This window comes from Lepisma saccharinum, chromosome 1 (assembly GCF_977018435.1).
Source record: "Lepisma saccharinum chromosome 1, izLepSacc3.1, whole genome shotgun sequence".
Taxonomy (NCBI): Eukaryota; Metazoa; Arthropoda; class Insecta; order Zygentoma; family Lepismatidae; genus Lepisma; species Lepisma saccharinum.
The window spans coordinates 90664648-90685646 of NC_139229.1; the positions used below are offsets into that span (position 1 = coordinate 90664648).

At 39.8% G+C, this 20999-nt stretch overlaps 1 protein-coding gene across 1 annotated transcript in view; it reads left to right on the top strand.

The window, feature by feature from the left end:
• Positions 1 to 20999, top strand: part of LOC145984287 (RNA/RNP complex-1-interacting phosphatase homolog) — a 280792-nt gene that overhangs the window by 143500 nt on the left and 116293 nt on the right. Inside the window, exons 4-5 of the mRNA XM_083117930.1 lie at positions 2225 to 2312; positions 11838 to 11917. Of these exons, the coding sequence (XP_082974056.1) occupies positions 2225 to 2312; positions 11838 to 11917 (168 nt within the window). The remainder of the gene's footprint in view (positions 1 to 2224; positions 2313 to 11837; positions 11918 to 20999) is intronic.

Sequence of the window (20999 nt, forward strand, 5' to 3'; positions counted from 1 at the left end):
AATATCTCGAAACCTGCATTTTGTCACTTACCATGTTTTACACCCGAGCCCTTCATATTATATATATATATATATATATATATATATATATATATATAAAATTGATGTATATATGTTTGTTCCGGCATAACTCTCGAACATCTGGAGCGAGTTCAACCAAGCTTGGTACACATGTCACTTACAATCTGGAAAGAAATACTGTGGGGGTAAGACACCCCTGTCACCTCTGGGGGTGGGGATGGGAAGGAGTGACATGTAAAAATAATCGAAAACGGTCGATGTTAGTGTGGAATCAATAGTTTTCGGGGTCGCTAAGATGAATAGTGACATTCCCAATGCCGTTCAACTATAAGACACCCCTGGCACCCCTAGGGATGGGGTGTGAAGGGGGTGACATAAAAATAATTTAAAACTACAGATATTAGTGTGGAATCCATAGCTTTCGGGGTCGATAAGATGAATAGTGACACTCCCAATGCCGTTCAACACTAAGACACCCCTGGCACCCCTAGGGATGGGGGTGGGAAGAGGCTGACGTACAAATAATTGAACACTACCGATATTAGGATGAAATCCATAGTTCTCGGGGTCACTCCCAATGTCGTTCAACTCCAAGTTCATTTTACACTAGTTAGAATTCATTATTTTACTGTCAAATAGAAGATTGGGATAAATGAATATCCGGACAACGCCTGGTAATATCCAGCTAGTAAAATATAAATAAAACTGCTTCTAAAGTGTCAGTCTGTTACGTCTGGAATTGTTCAATATGTGCTGAACCGAATAGAAATCTGACATCTGATGTATTCCCAGTCAGGACACCTTAACCCACGTGCATTGTCCTTAGTATTCAGAATTCATTGTTTACCAAGGCCTGTTGGGAATCACGGCAAAAAATAACCACAAGTGGTCCTGTCATATTGTGTAGGTGAAGAAAAGAGTCGCAGAAATAGCGCCGAAGGGTGTTTTCGTGATTTTCCGTCACGACAGGACGTGAACAAGTAGCCATCTGTATCAACAGTTTCTACGATCCCGGAGCAAGACAAACACAACCATTCATTAAGGAATTATATCATGCCGAGTTTATGAACGGAGGTGTAGCATGACCATCCCACTTGCATCCTAAAGTGTTGAATGGTCCATGGATGTGCGACAAGTGTCGTGAGTAGCATCCGTTGTTAAGGAAATATGAATGAATTTGTCAGCTTGATTTTAATGCGCAGTGTGAGTTTCCATGGGATTTCTGACCGCTTTCAGGACATACGTATCATCAGCATTGTACAGTCACAGGCAATAAAAATGGAACACGCAGATCCTGAAATATTCGCTTCCCACCGAGGCGTTAAGCGTGTTGCCTAACACTACGATAAGTGGATTTGAATAGCAAATTTTCAGTAGCAACTTCTACCACCGCCGGAGAGTTAGGCAACACCAAGCAGGGAAGCGAACATTTCATGATCTAGGTGTGTCATTTTTATTGCCGGCCACTGTACATTGTGCTCTGATGTTGATGTACGTATCAGTTCGTGATGTTTCCATTGCCATCACGTTATTGTTATCCATTGCTGTCGTCTGACTCGATCGAAATGGACTACTTTTTCAACTGTGAATTTTTTTTTTAAATATTGAAAATAAATTACATTATTCCCTAGTGTGTTTCCAATGTTTCTAAATTAGTTTTGTTCAAATAATCATAAAAATAACTACATGGGAGGCAAAATTCGCATGGTGGGCCTATCAGTCCCCCTTTGAATATGTATGCCGACATGACACTCATGCCTGTAATAGTATGCAATTATTTGGTAATTATGGTAATTTTTGTAACTATTATAATTAGTAAATAACTGCACGTGTTTTAAACAAGCATTTATGCAACATTAAGTTTTTGTTGTTCATTTTTTTAGGTTTAGTGAATGAAAAAATATATGTGTAACTCTTGCAGTAACTGGTTCATAATTTTTCTTATTGATGGTAATTTTTATAATTTGAATTCTACCCATCAGGTATAACTACGGTAAGTTTCTTGCACAGTACGTGTAAGCTGGAGTTAACATCGTACACATACAAAAAAAATGTATAAGCCACCATGTAAAAATTTTGAAATGTTTAAATCTTGAAATAGTGTTGCAATAAGGATTTTCACTCTGAATACATATTGAAGTGATGAAATATTGTGGAATTAGTTTAGTTATTATCTTACAATTCTCTCTCTATATATTTTCAGGTTTACTCCGGACATGTTTATTACCCGTACGCCGCAGCTTGGTCTAGTTATAGACCTCACAAATACTACACGGTATTACGATAGACAGGTAAGACTTTTACTTTCTAGTAACATTGTTAAACAGTGTCACCAAGTGACTAACTAACTAACTTTAACTCTCTAGCATTCTTAAACCTGAAGTTTTATGGCTGCAGCAACACAAGCCTTTCCATCTGTCCCTCTCCTGGGCAAGATCAATCCAATCTTTCCATCCTTACCGATTTCCTTTAGGTTAATCTCAAAGTTATCCCTCCATCTTCGTCTTGACCTGCCTACTTGTCTCTTACCATCAGGTTTCGCTACAAGACTCCTGTAAACTCTTCTTTCCTCTTTTCTTCTACTAACGAAATTGAATCAAGCAGCATGAATATAAATATCAGAGATTTATATAAAGGGGTAAATGAATTTAGAAAGGGGTGCCAACCTAAGGTAAACTTGATAAATATAAAGACGGTGAATTTTTGCCCGATCCAAGCGATATTTCAAATTGAAATAAATGAGAAGGAAATGGAGTACACTGTCACGTGCCCGCACGGGTAAAGCATATGGTGGATGTTTGAAACGGCGACTCATAGATGGCAGCACTCTGTACGGCGTTGATCTCGCTTCGCTTAAATATTGTATATAGGATAAAAGGAAGATACAATTATATATATGTATTGTTAGTATATAATCGAAGATTGATCTATGGTATTATAACAGTAATGAACTATGAAAAAGGATATGAGAAGAGAGGATAACAGTATTCACCATATACATTACGACCCGAAGAGTCAAGAAGTCGGGAAACGTTTCTAATTTTATATCTCTCTTTTACAATCCGATTGGGAACGAGATTTCTTAATCGAGCTTTGGTTGTTTTTCCCCCTGGCTGCGCCAAGTCCTAGGCTGCATCAAAGCACACACGAGTTGCGCATCATATGCGGCACCGGATCAAGGAGCGCGGATAAGATCGCGAACTTCTGACTGTCCCTTTGGGTTGTTTTACCCTGGCTGCGCCAAGTTCTAGGCCTCACCGAAGCACGACTTAGTTGCGCATTTCATATGCGGCACCGGGTTAAGGAGCGCGGATAAGATCGTGAACCTTAACTGTCATTTCTGGTTCGTCAAGTAGAGTCTGTCGGCGCATTGATATATACATAGATGCCAAAGAAGCCTTCCAATATAGATTATTTAAACATAAGAAGTAGTAGTCCTTCTCATATTGAAGATTTAATTGGAAGAAGAAGAAGCCTTCCCATATTGGTTATTAGATGATAAGAAGAAGTCCTTCCTATACCTTGTAAGAAGAAGAAGTCCTTCTTAGATTGAAGATTGAATTTGGGAGAAGAAGAAGCCTTCCAGTATAGATTATTGAATCATAAGAAGAAGAAGTCCTTCTCATATTGAAGATTCCGTTAGAAGAAGAAGTAGTAGTCTGCCCATACTGATTATTAGATGAGAAGAAGAAGTCTTACTATATTGAAGATTGAACTGGAAGAAGAAGAAGAAGCCTTCCCATATAGGTTATTAGATGATAAGAAGAAGTCCTTCCTATACCTTGTAAGAAGAAGTAGTTCTTCTTAGACTGAAGATTGAATTGGGAGAAGAAGAAGCCTTCCAGTATAGAGTATTGAATTGGGAGAAGAAGAAGACCTTCCCGTAGATATATTTCAATATATCTAGAAGGATATATATGTAGATAAACTAATAGACAGCTCGGAATATGATTATGTATATCAAATGATTGTAACCTGAAGAGAGAAGAATATACGGTGGGTTAAAAAAGTTGTTTCCTTTCGTTTCCTTAAGGTTATCACTCAGTTTTAGTTGCCCTGAGTGTCTCATGCTTTACCCTGGCCTAAGCCGGACTGTTGCAACCCTCTTCGAGACGTAGCAACACGCAGCAGAACCTTAAGTTCCAGAACCTAACTTGACTGAAATTTAAGATGTTATTAAAAGGCTAAAGAATAACCAAGCATCTGGCTTCCATTTAATACCAACTGAGTTAATTAAATATGGTGAGAATTCGTTAATGTCAAATTCATCAATTAATTTGTTTAATATGGAATAAAGAAGACATTCCTCAACAGTGGGAAGAATCCATCATTGTTGTGTTTAATAAAGGTCACCAAGTGATGACATGAAAATCTCTGATGTAAGCAATTTCTTAACTGTACAGGAGGAATGTACAGTCGCTTCACTTAGTACCCTAGCAGCGTATTTACTGCATAACTTTATACATTAATATGTGCTCCTGAAATGAAATATTAATAAATAAAATATCGTAAGGTCATAAAGAGTAAGGGTCCGATTATATATAGGCTTGTTGACAAATATAAATATTTGTGAATGAAAATTACTGCGCAAACTAAACTGACAAATTCAGAACCTCTCGCGACGTTGTATAATTGACGCCATGACAACACTGAGAAACACTGATCTAATGGGCTCAGTTCTGCTTTGACTATGTATGCATATTTCTCTGTCCTTTTCCTCCATCCCCCCTCTCCTCTCATTTTCTTTATCCCTTTTTTCACTCTCTTTCCTTACCATTTTTTCCTCACTCTCCTTTATCCCCTCATCTTCGCTTCTCTTTCCCTTGTACTTCCTTATGTCCCCCTCTTTCCTATTTCTCCTCACTCCCCCTTCTCTTGTGACCAGATTTATAAAACAACTAACTGGATATTTTTTATATTTTTCCAAAGCGGCAAAGGGGCAACGCATTTTAATACAAGAACTATTTCGTCATAAATACTTACGTTTGAGAACTAATTAAATAAATAAAAATCTGCATAAATGACTTACATAATATGGTGCAATGTACTGCACTCCAACCAAGCAGTCTTGTCATTTACTGATATTTTGCCGATGCATGGATCTTCTTCAGTACATCCTTCTTTTCAAATAACATTTTATAAAATTTTACACACGTGTGATTAAAGTTCACCTTATTAATCATCATAGTTTTCAAAGTTTCTACTGAAAGAGCGATTTTGTCACTTGTCCACAAAACATTAATGAAAGAAAACACTCGTTCTGATAAATGTTACTATGGCATAGTAATAGTAGATGTGTATTGTTGGAAATTCTATTCCTATAAGTCATTGTCACGAAAAAGGGACATTGTTGCGTCCCGTTTTGCGTTCCAAAGAAATCTGGACAGAGGCTCCAGAAAGGGAACTGTCTCGACTATGATCACCTTAGTCCCGGTGTCTGTGTGGTTTCAGATGGGAAGGTTAAATGAGACACGCTTGTCCGTTTGCCAATATCCAGTTTTGTCACGAACACCGTTACCATTACGATCACTTTCTATTTCATTTGACTCCAAAAACAATGGACGAGGCTCGTGGAGCAAGTGTGAAATAGCGAGGCTGGGAAATTAATGAAGCCTCGGACTCTCGTTCACCTTTACCTGAGGTCAGCTTTTGACCCCGCTAGGATGTTTCCCGCGCAGACAAATTCCCCATCGGAAAAGTTTGGCAATCTTCTCTTGTTAGAGAAACTGGATCTCTCCGTGTACAGTGGGGCGTGCCTTTCTGTAAACTAGACGTTTTTTGTGTGACCGTGTTGATGAATGATCATCAAACGACTAAGGGTAGACGAGGAAGTCTTCTGTCCATGGTTGCCAGTAGATCTTAAAATAAGCGCCAGAGAATTTCGTATTGCCTCAATTTAAGGTAGTTGCAAGTTTAATGCACAACCTCCAAAAGGACGTTCTTATTATTAAAGTAAAATATATTTAAAACAAATCCTGTCGTATTACTTTCTTCGCGGCCCTTATTTAATTCAAGTACTGTTTAAATTACTTATCGTGGCGCGATCCACGTAACATGTGTGTATGTAGCACACGTTCTCCGTAGAGAGGTTGAAAAGTGACGTAAAATGACCAAAAATGCATATGCAGATTCTTGCTTCCAGCGCAGAGCAAAATATAGGCTTCAGTTAAGAAATTTCAGTAGTCTCGCCGAACGCATTTTGTGAGGAGCACAAATGGATGAGTTTTTAAGTACACTTTATACACAGATAGCCTAATAGAAAACAGATAAAATATATGCAGTGCGAGTGTGCATATCATAAATAATAACAATAAATGTATTATTATATTGCTTAGTTTCAGTTCAGTTGAAGGTAAGATAGTTTTTAATAATTCACAGGAATTGTCAGTTTTAATCGACTGTGGTCTTACTTTGCATCTCAATCATTGAATCATATACAGGGTGATCTATAATTTCCTCCGGGGTTTCGAACGGCAAAAGGGTGCATACCAGTACATAAAGAATCTCTCAATTGTAGATTTAGTTTCCAGGTGGCAGTGTAACGCAGTTAACTCAAACATGTCGTGCAATGGTGAACACTAAGCGTTCTGCTTCTTAGAATTCACAAAATGTGAGTAGGTTGTGATTCCGTACGAAATATCGAAGAGAAGCACCTACAGACAAGACAATTCGTGCGTGGTACAAGTCCAAGGAGACAGGCTGCTTGTGATGTGATTTGTTTGGATGTCTGTGGCAGGAACTGGATTTCAGGATTGATGTCTGCCGCGTCACCAGGGGTACACACATCGAGCACGTGTAAGAGAGATTCTTTATGTACTGATATGCACCTTTTTGCTGCATGTATTATAGTTCTTGTACCATAAACGTTCGATACCCCGGAGGCTATTATGAATCACCCTGTAGTGTCTCGAAAACGTTTGAATTTCTGTAATTTTACTTCGTTTGGGAGTGCATTCCAAGTTCTAGGTTGCTTTTATGTCATTAGTACAGTTACATTTGTTCACTTAATAGTATAAAATTACTTTTTCGACACCTTGTATATAACATGAATGAGTGTTTAATACTCCAAGTGGTTACCAGCGCATTGTGTACTTTTCGTAATTCTAGCCACAGCACAGAGAGGGGAATTATTGAATGTTCTTGCGTTAAAGGAAAGGTTGTTTTCAGATTTTGTAAGTTAAGGGGCAGACGGTTAAATTTTACGCTACCTTGTAGCAGTGTAGGAAATGGTACCCAAATATGTTGAGATAATGCCCAGTAATCATTTTTCGTATTCTTTCGAAACTTTTCAGGTTCAGCCTCTGTTGTCTAGTTCCAATTGGTTCCACCGTAGGTGGACATTATACGTGAATACGAGTCGGTGGCCTTGTTAGCTCCTAAGTGATGGATGGGGCTCTCAGAAAGCATTAGTGACTTCGTAGCAAGTGGGTTTCCCGTCGTTTGAGGACCAAAGGTGTCCTCGTGGACCATTGACCGAAGTGATACTTATTTAGTCATAATTATTTGCACAGGGAATGTGTATCCGTTTGTCCAACGAGGCGTACAAGACTGCCACCGCTGCATCATAACTATTTTTGGTACATTGGGGGTTCCCCCCTTTACATGAATGGCTTCCGAACACCGATCAATAAGCCGCCGCTTTCCTCAACTCATTGTCATATGCTAATCGGCCTAGCTTCCACTTTTCCCGCCTATATTCAGTTTGAAATCTTGTAAGAGGACTGACTTTTTCCTCGTCTTCTCTCTCTCTCTCTCTCTCTCTCTCTCTTTCTCTCTCTCTCTCTCTCTCTCCTTTGGCTTCTCCCTTTTTTGAAAGCTGGTCTTGATAGAGTGGTTACCGCCGTTGACAAGCGGCGTGTCGCTTAAGCCTCTTCAGTCCCCAGGAAGAAAGATGAGATGCTGGGTACAGCGTAGGCAGGGAGGGCAAACATAAGTGGGCATCTCCTCTTTCCTTGATGCTCGCAATGGATAGAAGGACATGTCACCGTTCCGCTTCCTACAAGCCCTTTTTTTCCTTGTCGCTCTTCGGTTCGATTTGTCCCAGAAAACATTTGAGATCTTCCAGTTCACATGCTCATCGGTCAACGCCTACCATTTATATGGAAATGAAAATAAGCTGCCGTTCAATAAGATGATCTTATTTCAACCTCTTCTCGTAATACAATCTTCGAAGTTGTTTTCTTTAGGTCTCAGCTTCATACCCTGCCCGTTCGCGCATTTTCTTTTTCCAGTCAACTTGTTATTGCGGTATCATTTCTTGCTCTCTGATTGGCTGTTGGAAAGTTACGGCGCTGTGGAAAGTTACGGCGCTGTGATTGTGAGAATATCCTGTTTGCGCTGTACGTTACGTTAGGTAAGGTAAGGTTAGATTAGATTAGAAAGCAGCAAATTTGCGCTAAAAATATGACATCAGACATTCTCACAATCACAGTACCGTAACTTTCCAACAGCCAATCAGAGAGCAAGAAATGAAACCGCATTCACAAGTTGACTGGAAAAAGAACATTCGCTGCCCGTTCTGATAGTTATTTCCCGTGTTTGTCGACTCCTACAAAACTGATAGTACCAGCTAACATTTCCCAGTTCGAAGCAACGGATTGTGGTAAAACTTGTTATAGCGGCTATACAGACCATATGGAAGCGAATGCTGACGGAGAAAAAAATAGTTCAAATGTTCAACACCAGATGGAAATGTGGCGTTGAAATCTGGTGCACAATGAGCATCATCTCTTTGACCGTTGATTGTGCTGTCTTACGCTTCCCAAAGGATCATTGATGACACGCATATTGAACACTGCTGCACTATCATAAACTAAAAATAAAGTTTTCAACGTTCAACTTCTGGTTGTTATTTCACCGCCACATTTCCACCTGGTTGAGAAAATGTGAACTTTTATTTTCGTAAGCATTCGGTTCCCCCAAGGTCTCCATAACCTCCTATACCAAGTTCCTCCGCAATGTGATGCTTCGAGCGGGCTCCAGAAGGCTCTGAGTAGGGCAACTTTAGTTATGACCTCCCGGTAATTGTAATAATAACTCTAATGCAATAATTTATTTTGGCACTGATTGCCATTTGCAAGGTTTCATATTTCTACATGATCATCAAATCCTTCACCTTCTTGAAGAAGACGGAGTTGATGAATGAACTGTTCTCGGCAATTCATTTGGAAAGATCCAAACAAAACATCCTGGAAATTGGCTGTAATATCCGCCCGGCCAAGGAATGGACTTGAGGAAACCCAGACTTTTCGCCTCAAATTCAAGGGGGGAAAGCGGTGTTGGTACCGGTTGCTAGAAAAAACAAGCCTGATTTTTTTGTCCGGTCGTACACAATACCTCTTCCTGTCAACAAGCCTCCTCCGCTCGCATTTCAGGGAGAGGCAGGGAATCGGAGACCCATTCGCTTGTTGCGCTGCGGCAACCATTAGGTTTCGCCGTGCTTGGCTTTGTTGAAAATACCTCCTGTTCCGAAAACTACTCGAAACGAAAAATTTGGCAACGCAGAATACCACGAGAAATCCCCTCACCACGGCAACTGGACAGAGCCGATTGGTTCAGCGGTTCATGTGACCCTCCCTGTCTTTCGACAGAAAAGACAAAAATAGAATTTCCAAGTCCATTCTTTGGCTGGAACCACTATGACATCACACTTCACGAGCCCACAATTGGGCCTTCCCGTTGAGGCCATTTTAACTCGCACTTCGTATCGGACACAGCCGTCTCACACAACGTAATTTGCTGCAAGGGCTGGACCCTCCGTTGTGTCGTGTCTGAAACGTTGTTTTAAGTGTTCTGCACATTCTTCTCAAATGTGCCGATTTTAATTTCCTCGGACAAGGTTTGAAGCTTCCCAATGATTTATGATGCATGTTCAGAAATGATGACAGTGTTTTTAACTCATGGTTTTAGCGTTTTGAGAAGAGCGGGCATCCTCCACTGTCTCTGACGACGTTTTTAGTGTATCCTTACATTTTAACGTATTTTGTATTTGGTCTATGCAGGTCCCTTTAAGTCTCAAGTAAGTATTTTAGAGAAGGCGATATTTCCCCGTATACATTAAAGGGACAAATTACCTATGTGCCGACGTACCCAAAAATGTTAATTCATCATTCATTAACCAGTCTATTGTGGTGCAAGGGCGTTCAGACTTCTAATTATTGTCAGGGCTGGAAATGGGGGAGGGGGTGATCTGATATAGCCATTTGTGACAAGACACGTGAACAAGCTGTATCCAAAAAGGGTAGTTAACTTAACTGTGGGGGAACATACTTAACAAGTTGTTAAGCTGTTAAATTAAACCTTATAACTAGGGCCCGGGACTTCATGTTATAACATTTTTTTTTTTATTTGGCATCGGACCGATTATTGGGATCAGATCTTCACATATCTGATGAATATGAGCAGAAATAGACGAACTTGATAAGGCATATTTTGACATATTTTAGCAATATCGCGTTTTTACAACATATTTCTTCAATGTTCTCCAAATAAGACATATTTCTGTATAATTTCGTAATTATCTTGCATGTAATCGGTTATTTTATAATTTATTCTTCGTACCTTCAGCACAACGCATAGTTCATATTATCTGTGGCAGAAGAAAGGAAATTACGAACGAAGAAATTAAGATGAGATGCATTTTTTTACCAATTAATACATAATAATAATACCTTATTTTTTTATTCCGCTGACAATTGATAGCCGTGCGAACGTTATTGAGGGAAAATGTTCTCTGTCATTGTTGTGCGGGCCCGAGAAGATAGAAGATAGAAGGCCCAGGAGATAAACAAGTTTCAATTGTTCTCATTTCTTTACCTTTTTTTCGCTTCTCACAACAGTCAGTCAGATTTACCAGATCTGTAGTGAGCTGCCAATTGTGCTTTAGTTTCCAGAAATGAAATATTTTGAGTGTTTTCCCACTGCATTCTTCTGTTAAAGAAAGTTTTACTTCATTTAATAACTCACCATAGTCGATCTTTCCTGGAAGATTCTGACATCCCATATAATGAGAAATTCAAAAGTACTGTTGTCCATATTGTTGTAATCCCGTCTTATCTGGGATCTGAGGTCACAGGGATGCTTCAATAATACATTTTAGGTAGAGCTTAATTATACTTGTCAGTTGAACCTGCTCCGACTAAGAGGAATGAGATATGGAAGGTTGAATTTAAAGGTTATTTACGCTTGTTCATACCTGGTAGGCGAGTGATGTTCTTGTCCAGATGCTTCTTGCAGACCGAATTGTGACTGATGTCAAGGTTCGATCCTGTGACCCTTGACTCACTGATCCGAGAAACCCGCGCGACTGGCTGCATGCTTATGCAGCCGTGGCTTCGTGTACCGTCGTCGTAGTTCAGTAAGTTGTAACGTGTGGTAGAGTAATCCAAGTGTTCGATGAGACAAATGAGCGACTAATGAGACAAATGAGAGCGAGCTCGGGGAGCGAGCTTCCTTTTATAATCTTTGGCTTCGAAAGGTTATTATTGTTAGATCCACGCATTTGCCTTTCAGTCATTTCTTCACGGAAGTTACAAAGTTTGCGCATTCTTGGGATCGTTCGTTGGTCGGACAATTCCAGGAAATAAACAAGCGTAAATATTCTCTTGACAAGGTTTTCTCGTATTCGTAATCGCCATATCTCTACAATATGTTTGCTTTTCTGGAATATTTCTGTGTTTTTCGGACATATTTTGAATTTTTCATGACATATTTTTCAATTTTTATGACATAATTACATACATATTTTGCAGTTTTATAGGACATAAAGTTCCGGGCCCTACTTATAACTGAATTGATTGTATTATTTTTATTTATAGGAATTTACCGAGAGAGGAATTTATTACGAGAAGATCTTCTGCGAAGGTCATGTCATTCCGTCCAGTCAAGTTGTAAATCGGTAAGTTGGATTTATCTCTAATTTCTTTTCGTTGTCGCCTTGTAATCAAGGTGTCCAAGGTTCGATACCCGACGGAGTCACAGTGGTTCAGATTCCTCTTTAAACTGTATGTCCAGTTCCGATTAGCCCATATGTGCATAAATTAGACTTAAAACAATTCGATTAGATTCTTATTTCTTGTGATGATGGATCAGCGCTCGGAAACCAGTGAAAAGTCGTCTTTGGAGACTAAAGACTATACGGAATAGTAGTAGAAATGGAAAACATCGTTTTTATTTTTCAGTATGTTTGCAGTTCTTTTTTCAGCATTCTTAAAGCCGTTTTTCAGTTGTTGTTTTTTTTTACTACTTTGCTTTCCCATGGTCATTTCGTATATTTTAGTCCTATCTGATCCTCACAAAATTCCATATCTAGCACAAAGAGAGAGAGAGAGTAGACAAGAAATAGAATAACTACACAAAGCTTTGAAGTGTAGTGTGTATGACTTCAAAGTGCTGTAATACGAGGGAGTGCCGATAACTTTTTTCCTTTGCAATAACTAATATCTTTCCAAGCGTAAACTATGATAACGCCACAGGCAAATTTCACTGAATGAAACCAAGGCTGTGACCTAATACCTCCTCGTACAACTAAGGTAGGTGAAAGATGTGCATACGGAAACAAAGTCCGTCTGCGATAGAGCGACGCAACTAAGCACGCGCGAACTAGACGCGTCCAGTGGCAAGAAAGGGGCGACAGTTGTGTGAACTGAGGAAGCAGGTTCCATGAAAATCGTCAGTGTTCCACTTCCAAAGTGTTTCTTACTACGTAATTGCAACAACCATCACAAATACAAGATGTCTGTCATAATAAAGAACCGAACGGACTCAAATGAAATACTGGTCCGTACGTTCTGCCCCGGGAATCTCTGGAGCAAGCGAACGAAAACAAGTCCTCTCCGCAAGTAGTGACTCGAGAGGGCCCAACCATTGAACGGGTCATTCCGTTGGGGACGCTCAGGCGAAAGCAAGCGAATGGATGGGGTCCGTTGTGGACATTATCAACCTCTCTACATTTTGCAGACTATCGAGGCTCTGGTGTCTGGACTCTCAGCTAGTGCAATCCTTGTGGAGCTCGTGCTGTGACGTCCTTATATGTGAGTGATTTCCCTTCATCTAATTATCGTTCATCATCTCCAACGTTGATATTAGCCAAATGGGGCAGAAAGGCGACGTAAAATAAAAAATCATCATCATTTGAAATGGGAGAGCTCTTTAGCAACATATCCCCCGTTGGAGGCACATAGTGGTTCGGATCCCACTTTAAACTGTAGGCCCAGTCCCGATTAGCCTTACTGTGCATAAAGTGGACTGAAAACACTAACTCAAAACTCAATCTTTAGCAACATATCCGATGCTAAAGCAACCGTAGATGCATGATGTCATGCCCCAAAATATATATTTACAAGAATTACAAAAATTGCAGCACAGGCCTCAAAGGTGTGTTGATCTTTAGAAATGTTGTATACATGTTGTATAAACATATTAAAATGTTGACGTTTTGTAGACAGTTTTCATAGGAAAGGCCAAAGATTTATCAGCCTCCCCTCCTACTTATTATTTAAACACACAGTTGTATCAAATTTTAAAGAATACTTTGAACATACGCTGACTCTTTTTGTCATTTTATAAATACTCCAGCTTTCATTTTAATGTTTAAAGTAACTTTATAAATCTTTTTTTTAATTTGTAATTTTAAAAATATTTTTTTGTAATCATCGTCCGAATTCTGATGATATTATTTTCAAGTTTTCTTAATTTGTGTTGGTCATGGCTACGTTCTCGTCCAACTCTCGAGACATTCAGCAAAAATGGTAAAAACTTTACCCGCCAAACTTTGAGCATATGAGTGTATAGTAGCGTCGTGGTGACCCAGTTGTCTCTAGCAAGAAAAGATCGTTGTTTTCCACCAGGGGGTTGTTTGGGACATGACTCGGCATAGTGCTTGACCTAAAACATTTACGGTATCAATCCCCCTGTCATAGTGTGTACATTCCTCCGTGATTGAAAGGGAAACCACATAGTGTTTAGTAGCGAAGATGGAATCATTGTAGTTATTAAAAGGTAACCTACGTGTCCTCATTTCGCTTCTCTATCATTGTTCCATCTTCACAAGGCGTTAGAATCGCATTTAATCATCGATAGGACTAATGTCAAATTGAAATAATTCTTGATACTTGGTTGCGAATAGTTAAGATATTATCTCCGATATCAGCAAGGTAAGTTCCGGATAGTTTTTCGAGAGCTAACGCCACCCTCATCTTCATGTATTGGAGTCTTCTAAGCTTTCTAGAGCTAACGTCACTCTCGTCTTCTTGGATTGAAGTCTTCCGGGCTTCCGAGAGCTAACGCCACCCTCATCTTCCATGAATTGACGTCTTCTGAGCTTTCTAGAGCTAACACCACACTTATCTTCAGGGAGTGAAGTTTTCCTAGCTTTCGAAAGCTAATACCACACTTATCTTAAGGGATGACTTCAATCCCTTACGATGAGAGTGAGGCTATCCAGAACTCCCGACGCCATGCTGTAAACCGAGGTGAAGTTACAACACGGCAGAATGTTATGAAATTAATGTACCTGTTAGAAACTCAATATCTTTTGGCAAAATCAGTGGGAACCATGTGCCCGTCAATTAGTATGAGTCACCAGATATATGAGGTAATATAATGTGGTATTTCCACCGTGCAACAAACAAAGATAGCGGTGTCTATGTTAAAATGACATCATTCCCGATCTTTGTTTATAGAGCATCGGGACATGCCTGAGTGAAAGTTGATGCTCCAAAGGGCATTTGAAGATACACCTTTGCGATCACGAAAAGGCTTGAAGGAACGAACCGGAAGTATTGAGAAGTATTGTTTCCCAGTGACAAATGTTTGTGCTCCATACACGTGGGTTAGAGGAATTTATAGTCATGGCGGCAATGAATGGCGCTGGAGTAAGCGCGCCGGGATTTTCTTCCTTGCGATGTTTGCTTTGGAGGCTAAACGAGAGAAAGCTAACAGCTCTTGATAAAACTCTTCTGTTGAGAGTTTGTGCAAGGATTAAGCTTTTATGGTTTGCATCTGTTCGCGTGCATCATCTTTCCATTCAGCGACGTGCGAAGGAAGTAAACAGTGGTTCTTTTCTGTTCAATTGAATCGAGAAATACTGAATATATCTCTGTTCACTTTTTATGAACATTAAACTGCAGTGTGCAGACTAACGAGGCTCTGGCGCCTGAAACAACGGCCTCTGTAGAAATTGTGTTGTGTCTTCCACGTGTGTTTGTGGTTGTCCATTAATCTCATAATATCACCATTCATCCCCTTCCTCCCGATTAACCAAACGTGGAAAAGAAGCGACGTAAAATAACTTAATTCAGTCAATTTGAGGAAGAATAAGAAATATTTAAAGGAATAATGTGCCGGAATGCTTACTTTTGTTTGTAAAAAAAGCTTCATTCATAATGATCAAGTAATATATTTTTGTTAAACGTATGGTCGCGTGAAAAATTAACACTGGTTGAGACATGTGATGGAGACCTTCCCTACTCCCTGACTTTAACGTCTAAAAGCGTAAAGAAAAAATTGTGAGGGTAAAAACTAGGATCATGGCACTGTGCTGTACAGATATTTGTAAGAGTATAAAAATGCCTAACGTTAGAAACAAAACGAATATTGAAACGGTTGGCCATCTTAGCTGTTTCCATTCGCCAACCTCCGTAGCCGTATGATACTGAGATAATTAAGTACTCCTAGAAAAGAATATATAGCCTCTCTTGAGAGACAAGAGTGTCAAACGTTCTTCCATTTAGTATACTCTAGTCTGCATTTTGCACACTAACGAGACTGACGTCTGAATTCACAGCCAGTATAGTCCTCTGTTGTGTTCTGTCGGTGTGTCACCATTGATCCACGTCTTCGTGATTAGCCAAAAGTGGAAGAAAAGCGAAGTAAAATAAAGGAAACCAACCAAGCGTCAAATGATCGACTTTCAGACTCTTTACCGAGTTCGAATCCCGGCCTGGGCTTTACTGGTCTTCGTGAGTTGATTGATTGATTCGATCAATTTTTATTTTGCATTTCTGCCACTTGTGACTAATCGCGAAGATGAGGATGAGTGATGATATGGTGAAATTGATGAAGGGACACTCACAAATAACACCCATGGCCAGGCGTCTGGATCAGATTCCTGGATGCTCCTTGTTGGGATCACTCCCGGACTCTCCCACGCCTCTCGACGCGGTCTAGCCCCTGATACTCATCACGAATCCCACCCATCATCGCCACGATCCCCGTGTGGGATGCTGCGACAGGACTGGACCCATTGGCACGCTGGACGGAGACGAAGGGTGTTCGGAAACGGAGGCGGTGGACCGTGGCCGATCGGTTGATAAAATGTAAAGTCACTCGGGGAGGAACGAGCCGAGCATTCTCCTCTCCCGAGATTTCCACACGGAGAGAGGCGATGGGGAGATGCGATACCGCGGAAAACACGAGTGTCTATTAACGTCCCGAGCTGCTCTTGTCCGGTTAAATGCCTCCAGCTTTTAGATTAGTTTGAGTTGTGTGGATTCCGATGCGGAAATTCGTTCTCCTCTAGTCGAACGATGCACGTCAGTCGATACATTGGACTATTCACAGATTGGCCGGTCTGTGGCTGGAATGTAGATATCGCCGGATGAATGACAGTGTTGCCATCCTTATATTTAGAGAACATGAGTACAGTGTTGCCATCCTTATATTTAATTTAGATAACATGAATACAATCGACCTGAAGTTAAGCTCGTCGCATACGATCTCGTCACCGTTGATTCAAGGTTGGGGTCCGTGGCGGAGTGGTTAGCATATGGCTCTACGACGCCAGGCTTGAGGCTTCCAGGGTTCGAATCCCGGCCTGGGCATGGATGTTTGTGAGTCTCCATTCATCATGTCATCACTCATCCCCATCTTGGCAAATTATCCAAAAGTGGCACAAAAGCGTAGTAAAATAAAGCAAATCAATCAATCAATTTCATTTAATAGGAACATAAATTAAGAGTATTTGAAAATAAAATCCTTAGGAAAATATTTGGACCTAAAAGTGATGATGAGACAGGTGAGCGGAGAAGGTTATATAATTTAGAACTGCACAATTTGTATAGCTGTCCAGACATTATTAGAATAATTAAATCAAGAAGATTTAGGTTGTCAGACCATGTGGCACGATTGGGAGAGGAAAGAGGAGTTTACAGGATTCTTGTTGGGAAACCTGATGGTGAGAGACCTGTAGGAAGGCGAAGACGAAGACAGAGGGATAACGTTAAGATGGACCTAAAGGAAATCGGTAAGGATGGAAAAGATTGGATTGATCTTGCCTAGGATAGGAAAAAATAGAAGGCGTGTGTTGCTGCAGCCATAAACCTTCGGGTTTAAGAAGGCTAGAGAGTTAGAGTTAGTTAGTCATCCTCATCGTCAACAATAGCGAAAAGTGTCATTAGAGCGTCAAGGTGAAACCAAACATGTTTTTGAACATATTTCTACATTTTGCCGCAAGATACTTGTTAGATCATGGCGTTAGGACTAATTCCTAGAACATCAGGAATATTGTCATCAGAATTAATTTATTATAAAATATTATTATTGATATATATTTTTAAATCAACTAAATACTGTGGTGCAAAATTCCTAAGAGGGACAGTACCTGCCAAGCGGCTTTTCTGTTGCGACGCGTGTTCTACACCAAAGTAGGGATGGCCGATATTTTTCAGGACCCGGATCTGGCCATTCCTACACCAGAATCGACTACTTGCAGGCTCGGCGGTGGTCGTCTTTGATTTCACCACCGAAGTTCCCGGGTTCGAGTCCAGTTCTGGGCATTGAGTATTCATTAATCAATTAAATCAAATCCGCACTTATCCTCATCGTCGCGATTAGCCAAAATCAGAGGGAGAAGCGACGCTAAATAACCGAAACTTTTTTTAATCCCTTCCAATAATACCTCGGAAAATATTTGGTATGTCATGAGTGATGACATACTATTAAATTATTGGTACTGATTAGAGTTCTGCAGGGAGAGCATTTCGATCGAGCGCCATATAGTTCGGACAGACGACGCTAGATAGCGTACGGAATCGAGAGCTTCTTCGCTCGAGCGAATAACGCTCGAATAGGCGAAACGAGCGGTTTGCACTCGGAAGCCCAGTAATACATTTATAACCGTCATTTGTCTTTGGTACTGGGCCCTCGAATATGGTTCTTGAGGTGAAAGACGCAGTGAAATGGAAACTTAAGTAAGCCTAGTCATTATCTCCATGTTGAAGTGTAGTTTAGTCTATCTTACCAATACAGTGATACATGAAAATGAAACCTGATTGTGGGCTGAAACTGCCAGGACGGATATTTTAAACGTATGTGTCTACTAGGGTACTGCATCGGACCACTTTCGCTCGCTCAAACTCGTTCGAATCTCCCACGCTCGAGCGTAGCAAGCTCGATCGTACCGCACTCGTAGTGGAATGATTGGCAACATTTCGTATTTCAGAGTCTAATAAGCAGCACTGTCAACCTAAAACCTATACATTGGGAGGAAACCACTCTACGCAATTACAATTCTAAATAATAATTCAGTATATGATTATGTAAGACCCAAATACAGCACATATGAAAGTATGCAATATCTACAGACCGAAACGTAAAATTGATACACATGCTAAGAGACCTGCCTAACCTAAGCAATTACAAATATCGTATCACAGTGCAACAAGTACGTGTACATCATTTTTCACTTACCGAAAAGGATAATCATATTCTGCTAAATAATAAAATGCAGTTATAACATTCAATCGAACATCATTTCAATGTGAAGATAATCGTAGAAACATAAAACGTCAGGCTTGGTAGTTTCAGCCCATAATCATCTATTTCATTTTCATATATCTCTGTAAGATACACAAAACTGCATTTTAACATGGAGATGATGAATATGTTCCCTTATTTTTCAATTTCAGTTCGTCCTTTACTTCACGGTCCATATTTGAGGCCCACTACTATAGACAAATTACGGAAATAATAGGGTTCGAGAGTTCGAATGTATTTCGCTCGTTTGGACGTTTTTCGTTCGAGCGGAAGAACTATTAATTCTGTCTGCCATCTATCGTTGCCTGTGAGAACTATTTGCTGCTTGAGCGAAAACCGCTCATTGCAGCACTCTTAGTATCTACAATTACTGTCACATGAAAATAATAGTCCAGTGTAAACACTCGAGCGTGGGAGACTCAATCGGGTCAGAGCGAACGAAAGTGGTTCCATGCAGGACTCCAGTACCTGATACTCTAAGTAAAGTTATAAATGTAGTAATTGATTACATATCATCCTTGTAATAATGAGTAAATGTTGAAAATTTCAGGATTATGAATGTGAGACATTGGAGAATGAAAATTTTAAATTAGGAAGATTATAGGCTCGCTACAAGTAGTACTGCTTTAAACAAGGGAGGGAATAATGTGTATAAATTCTCTCTCTGTAAAGTGCATTGTAGCATGACTGAGCATTTCACGTTGTGAGATTTCGAGCTATTTGTACCCAAGCACTTCCATTCACTGCAGTAAGTTGGGTCCATTCCAGGTTAATATGCATTCTGGGGACAACGTCTCGCTAATTGAGAGCTCGCCCGTCCCTTGTATTCGTGTCACCTGATGAGCTACCGGTACGCATCGTGAGATTAGAAGAGATAAGAGTTTAGGAGACTCATCTCCAGACAATGGAACACCCGGAGAGGCTGAGCTTAAGATCTTGCTTCTTTCTCCGTGAACCATGCCACGTCCTCAGCATCCCTGCTCGCAGATGGAGGGAATAGTTTGAAGAAACATATGAACAGTAAAGGTGGGATGTTTACTTTCATTTAACTTGTATTGTCCTTTTTTATGATCATGAAAATGTATTGGATTATTTGTAGGTTTGTTTAAACTTTGCACTCAAATAGCCTTTATGGAAAATGTTCAGTGATTTAAAACAGATACAGCGATGGAACAGTTTGCTGTTCATTGGTTCCATTCAATTCTCAGAAGTATTCCGCAAATTACCAATGTCTTCATATTTCCTGTAATTTTCTTATACAGCACAATTTAACATTCATGATAATTCTATGTTTACAAACTAATATATTTATAAATTAAGTTATACGTATTAGCAATGGTTATTATAATGAAGAACATGTCTGAATGTGAATTAAGCAAAATAAGGGGAGAGGGACATTTTCGCATCACGACTTCAGTTCTAAAGAAGTCAGAACAGGGATTAAAAAGAATGGACTGTCCCAACTACATTGGGTGGGACATCTGGTAGCTTTGCATCAATGGTTACAAAACTAAGATACCAAATATTTCAGACTGCATGCTTCTGTAGCCTGCCTCTTTTCACAAACAACCCATTCAATTATGGAAAGACAAAATCGAAATTCATGCAAAATCTAATAAACCGTCAATGGTATTTTCGTAGTTTTTATAGTATTCCATTAGTTCGATGGGGGTCATGGCCTCTCTGCACCCCTGTTCGGTTAAGGTCCCGAAGTGAGATATAGAAACGAAGAAGAGTGAAAATCTTAAAATACATGAAAACTAAAGGAAAACAGACCTGAAAACATTTTGCTCGCCTTTGAGCATACCGGAACGACATCCCCAACCCATTTGTAACTACAGGGTGTCCGAAAAGTCACGCAACCGAGTCTGTGAACGTACGTAACTTCTGTACAAAAAGCGATAGAGACATGAACCTTGCGCTGGATATTTATTTTTAACATTAAACAAGAATATGGTTCTATTCATGGAAAGTTGAGTATTGGAGGGCGGGATTACTAAAGTGTGAAACAGTTTTTGTACTTAGTAAAAAGAAACATGGATAAAATACAGCAATGCAGTAGCTTGCAATAATATTCGATGTATATCTCTGCGGGTATTTTTCGAATTGATAAAATAATAAAAGAGCTAAAAAAAATTTACGCATTTTGTGCTTTAGAGACGATTTAACATATACATAAAATGTCTGTTTTTTTTACCATGTATACTGGCAACATTGATTGTGTC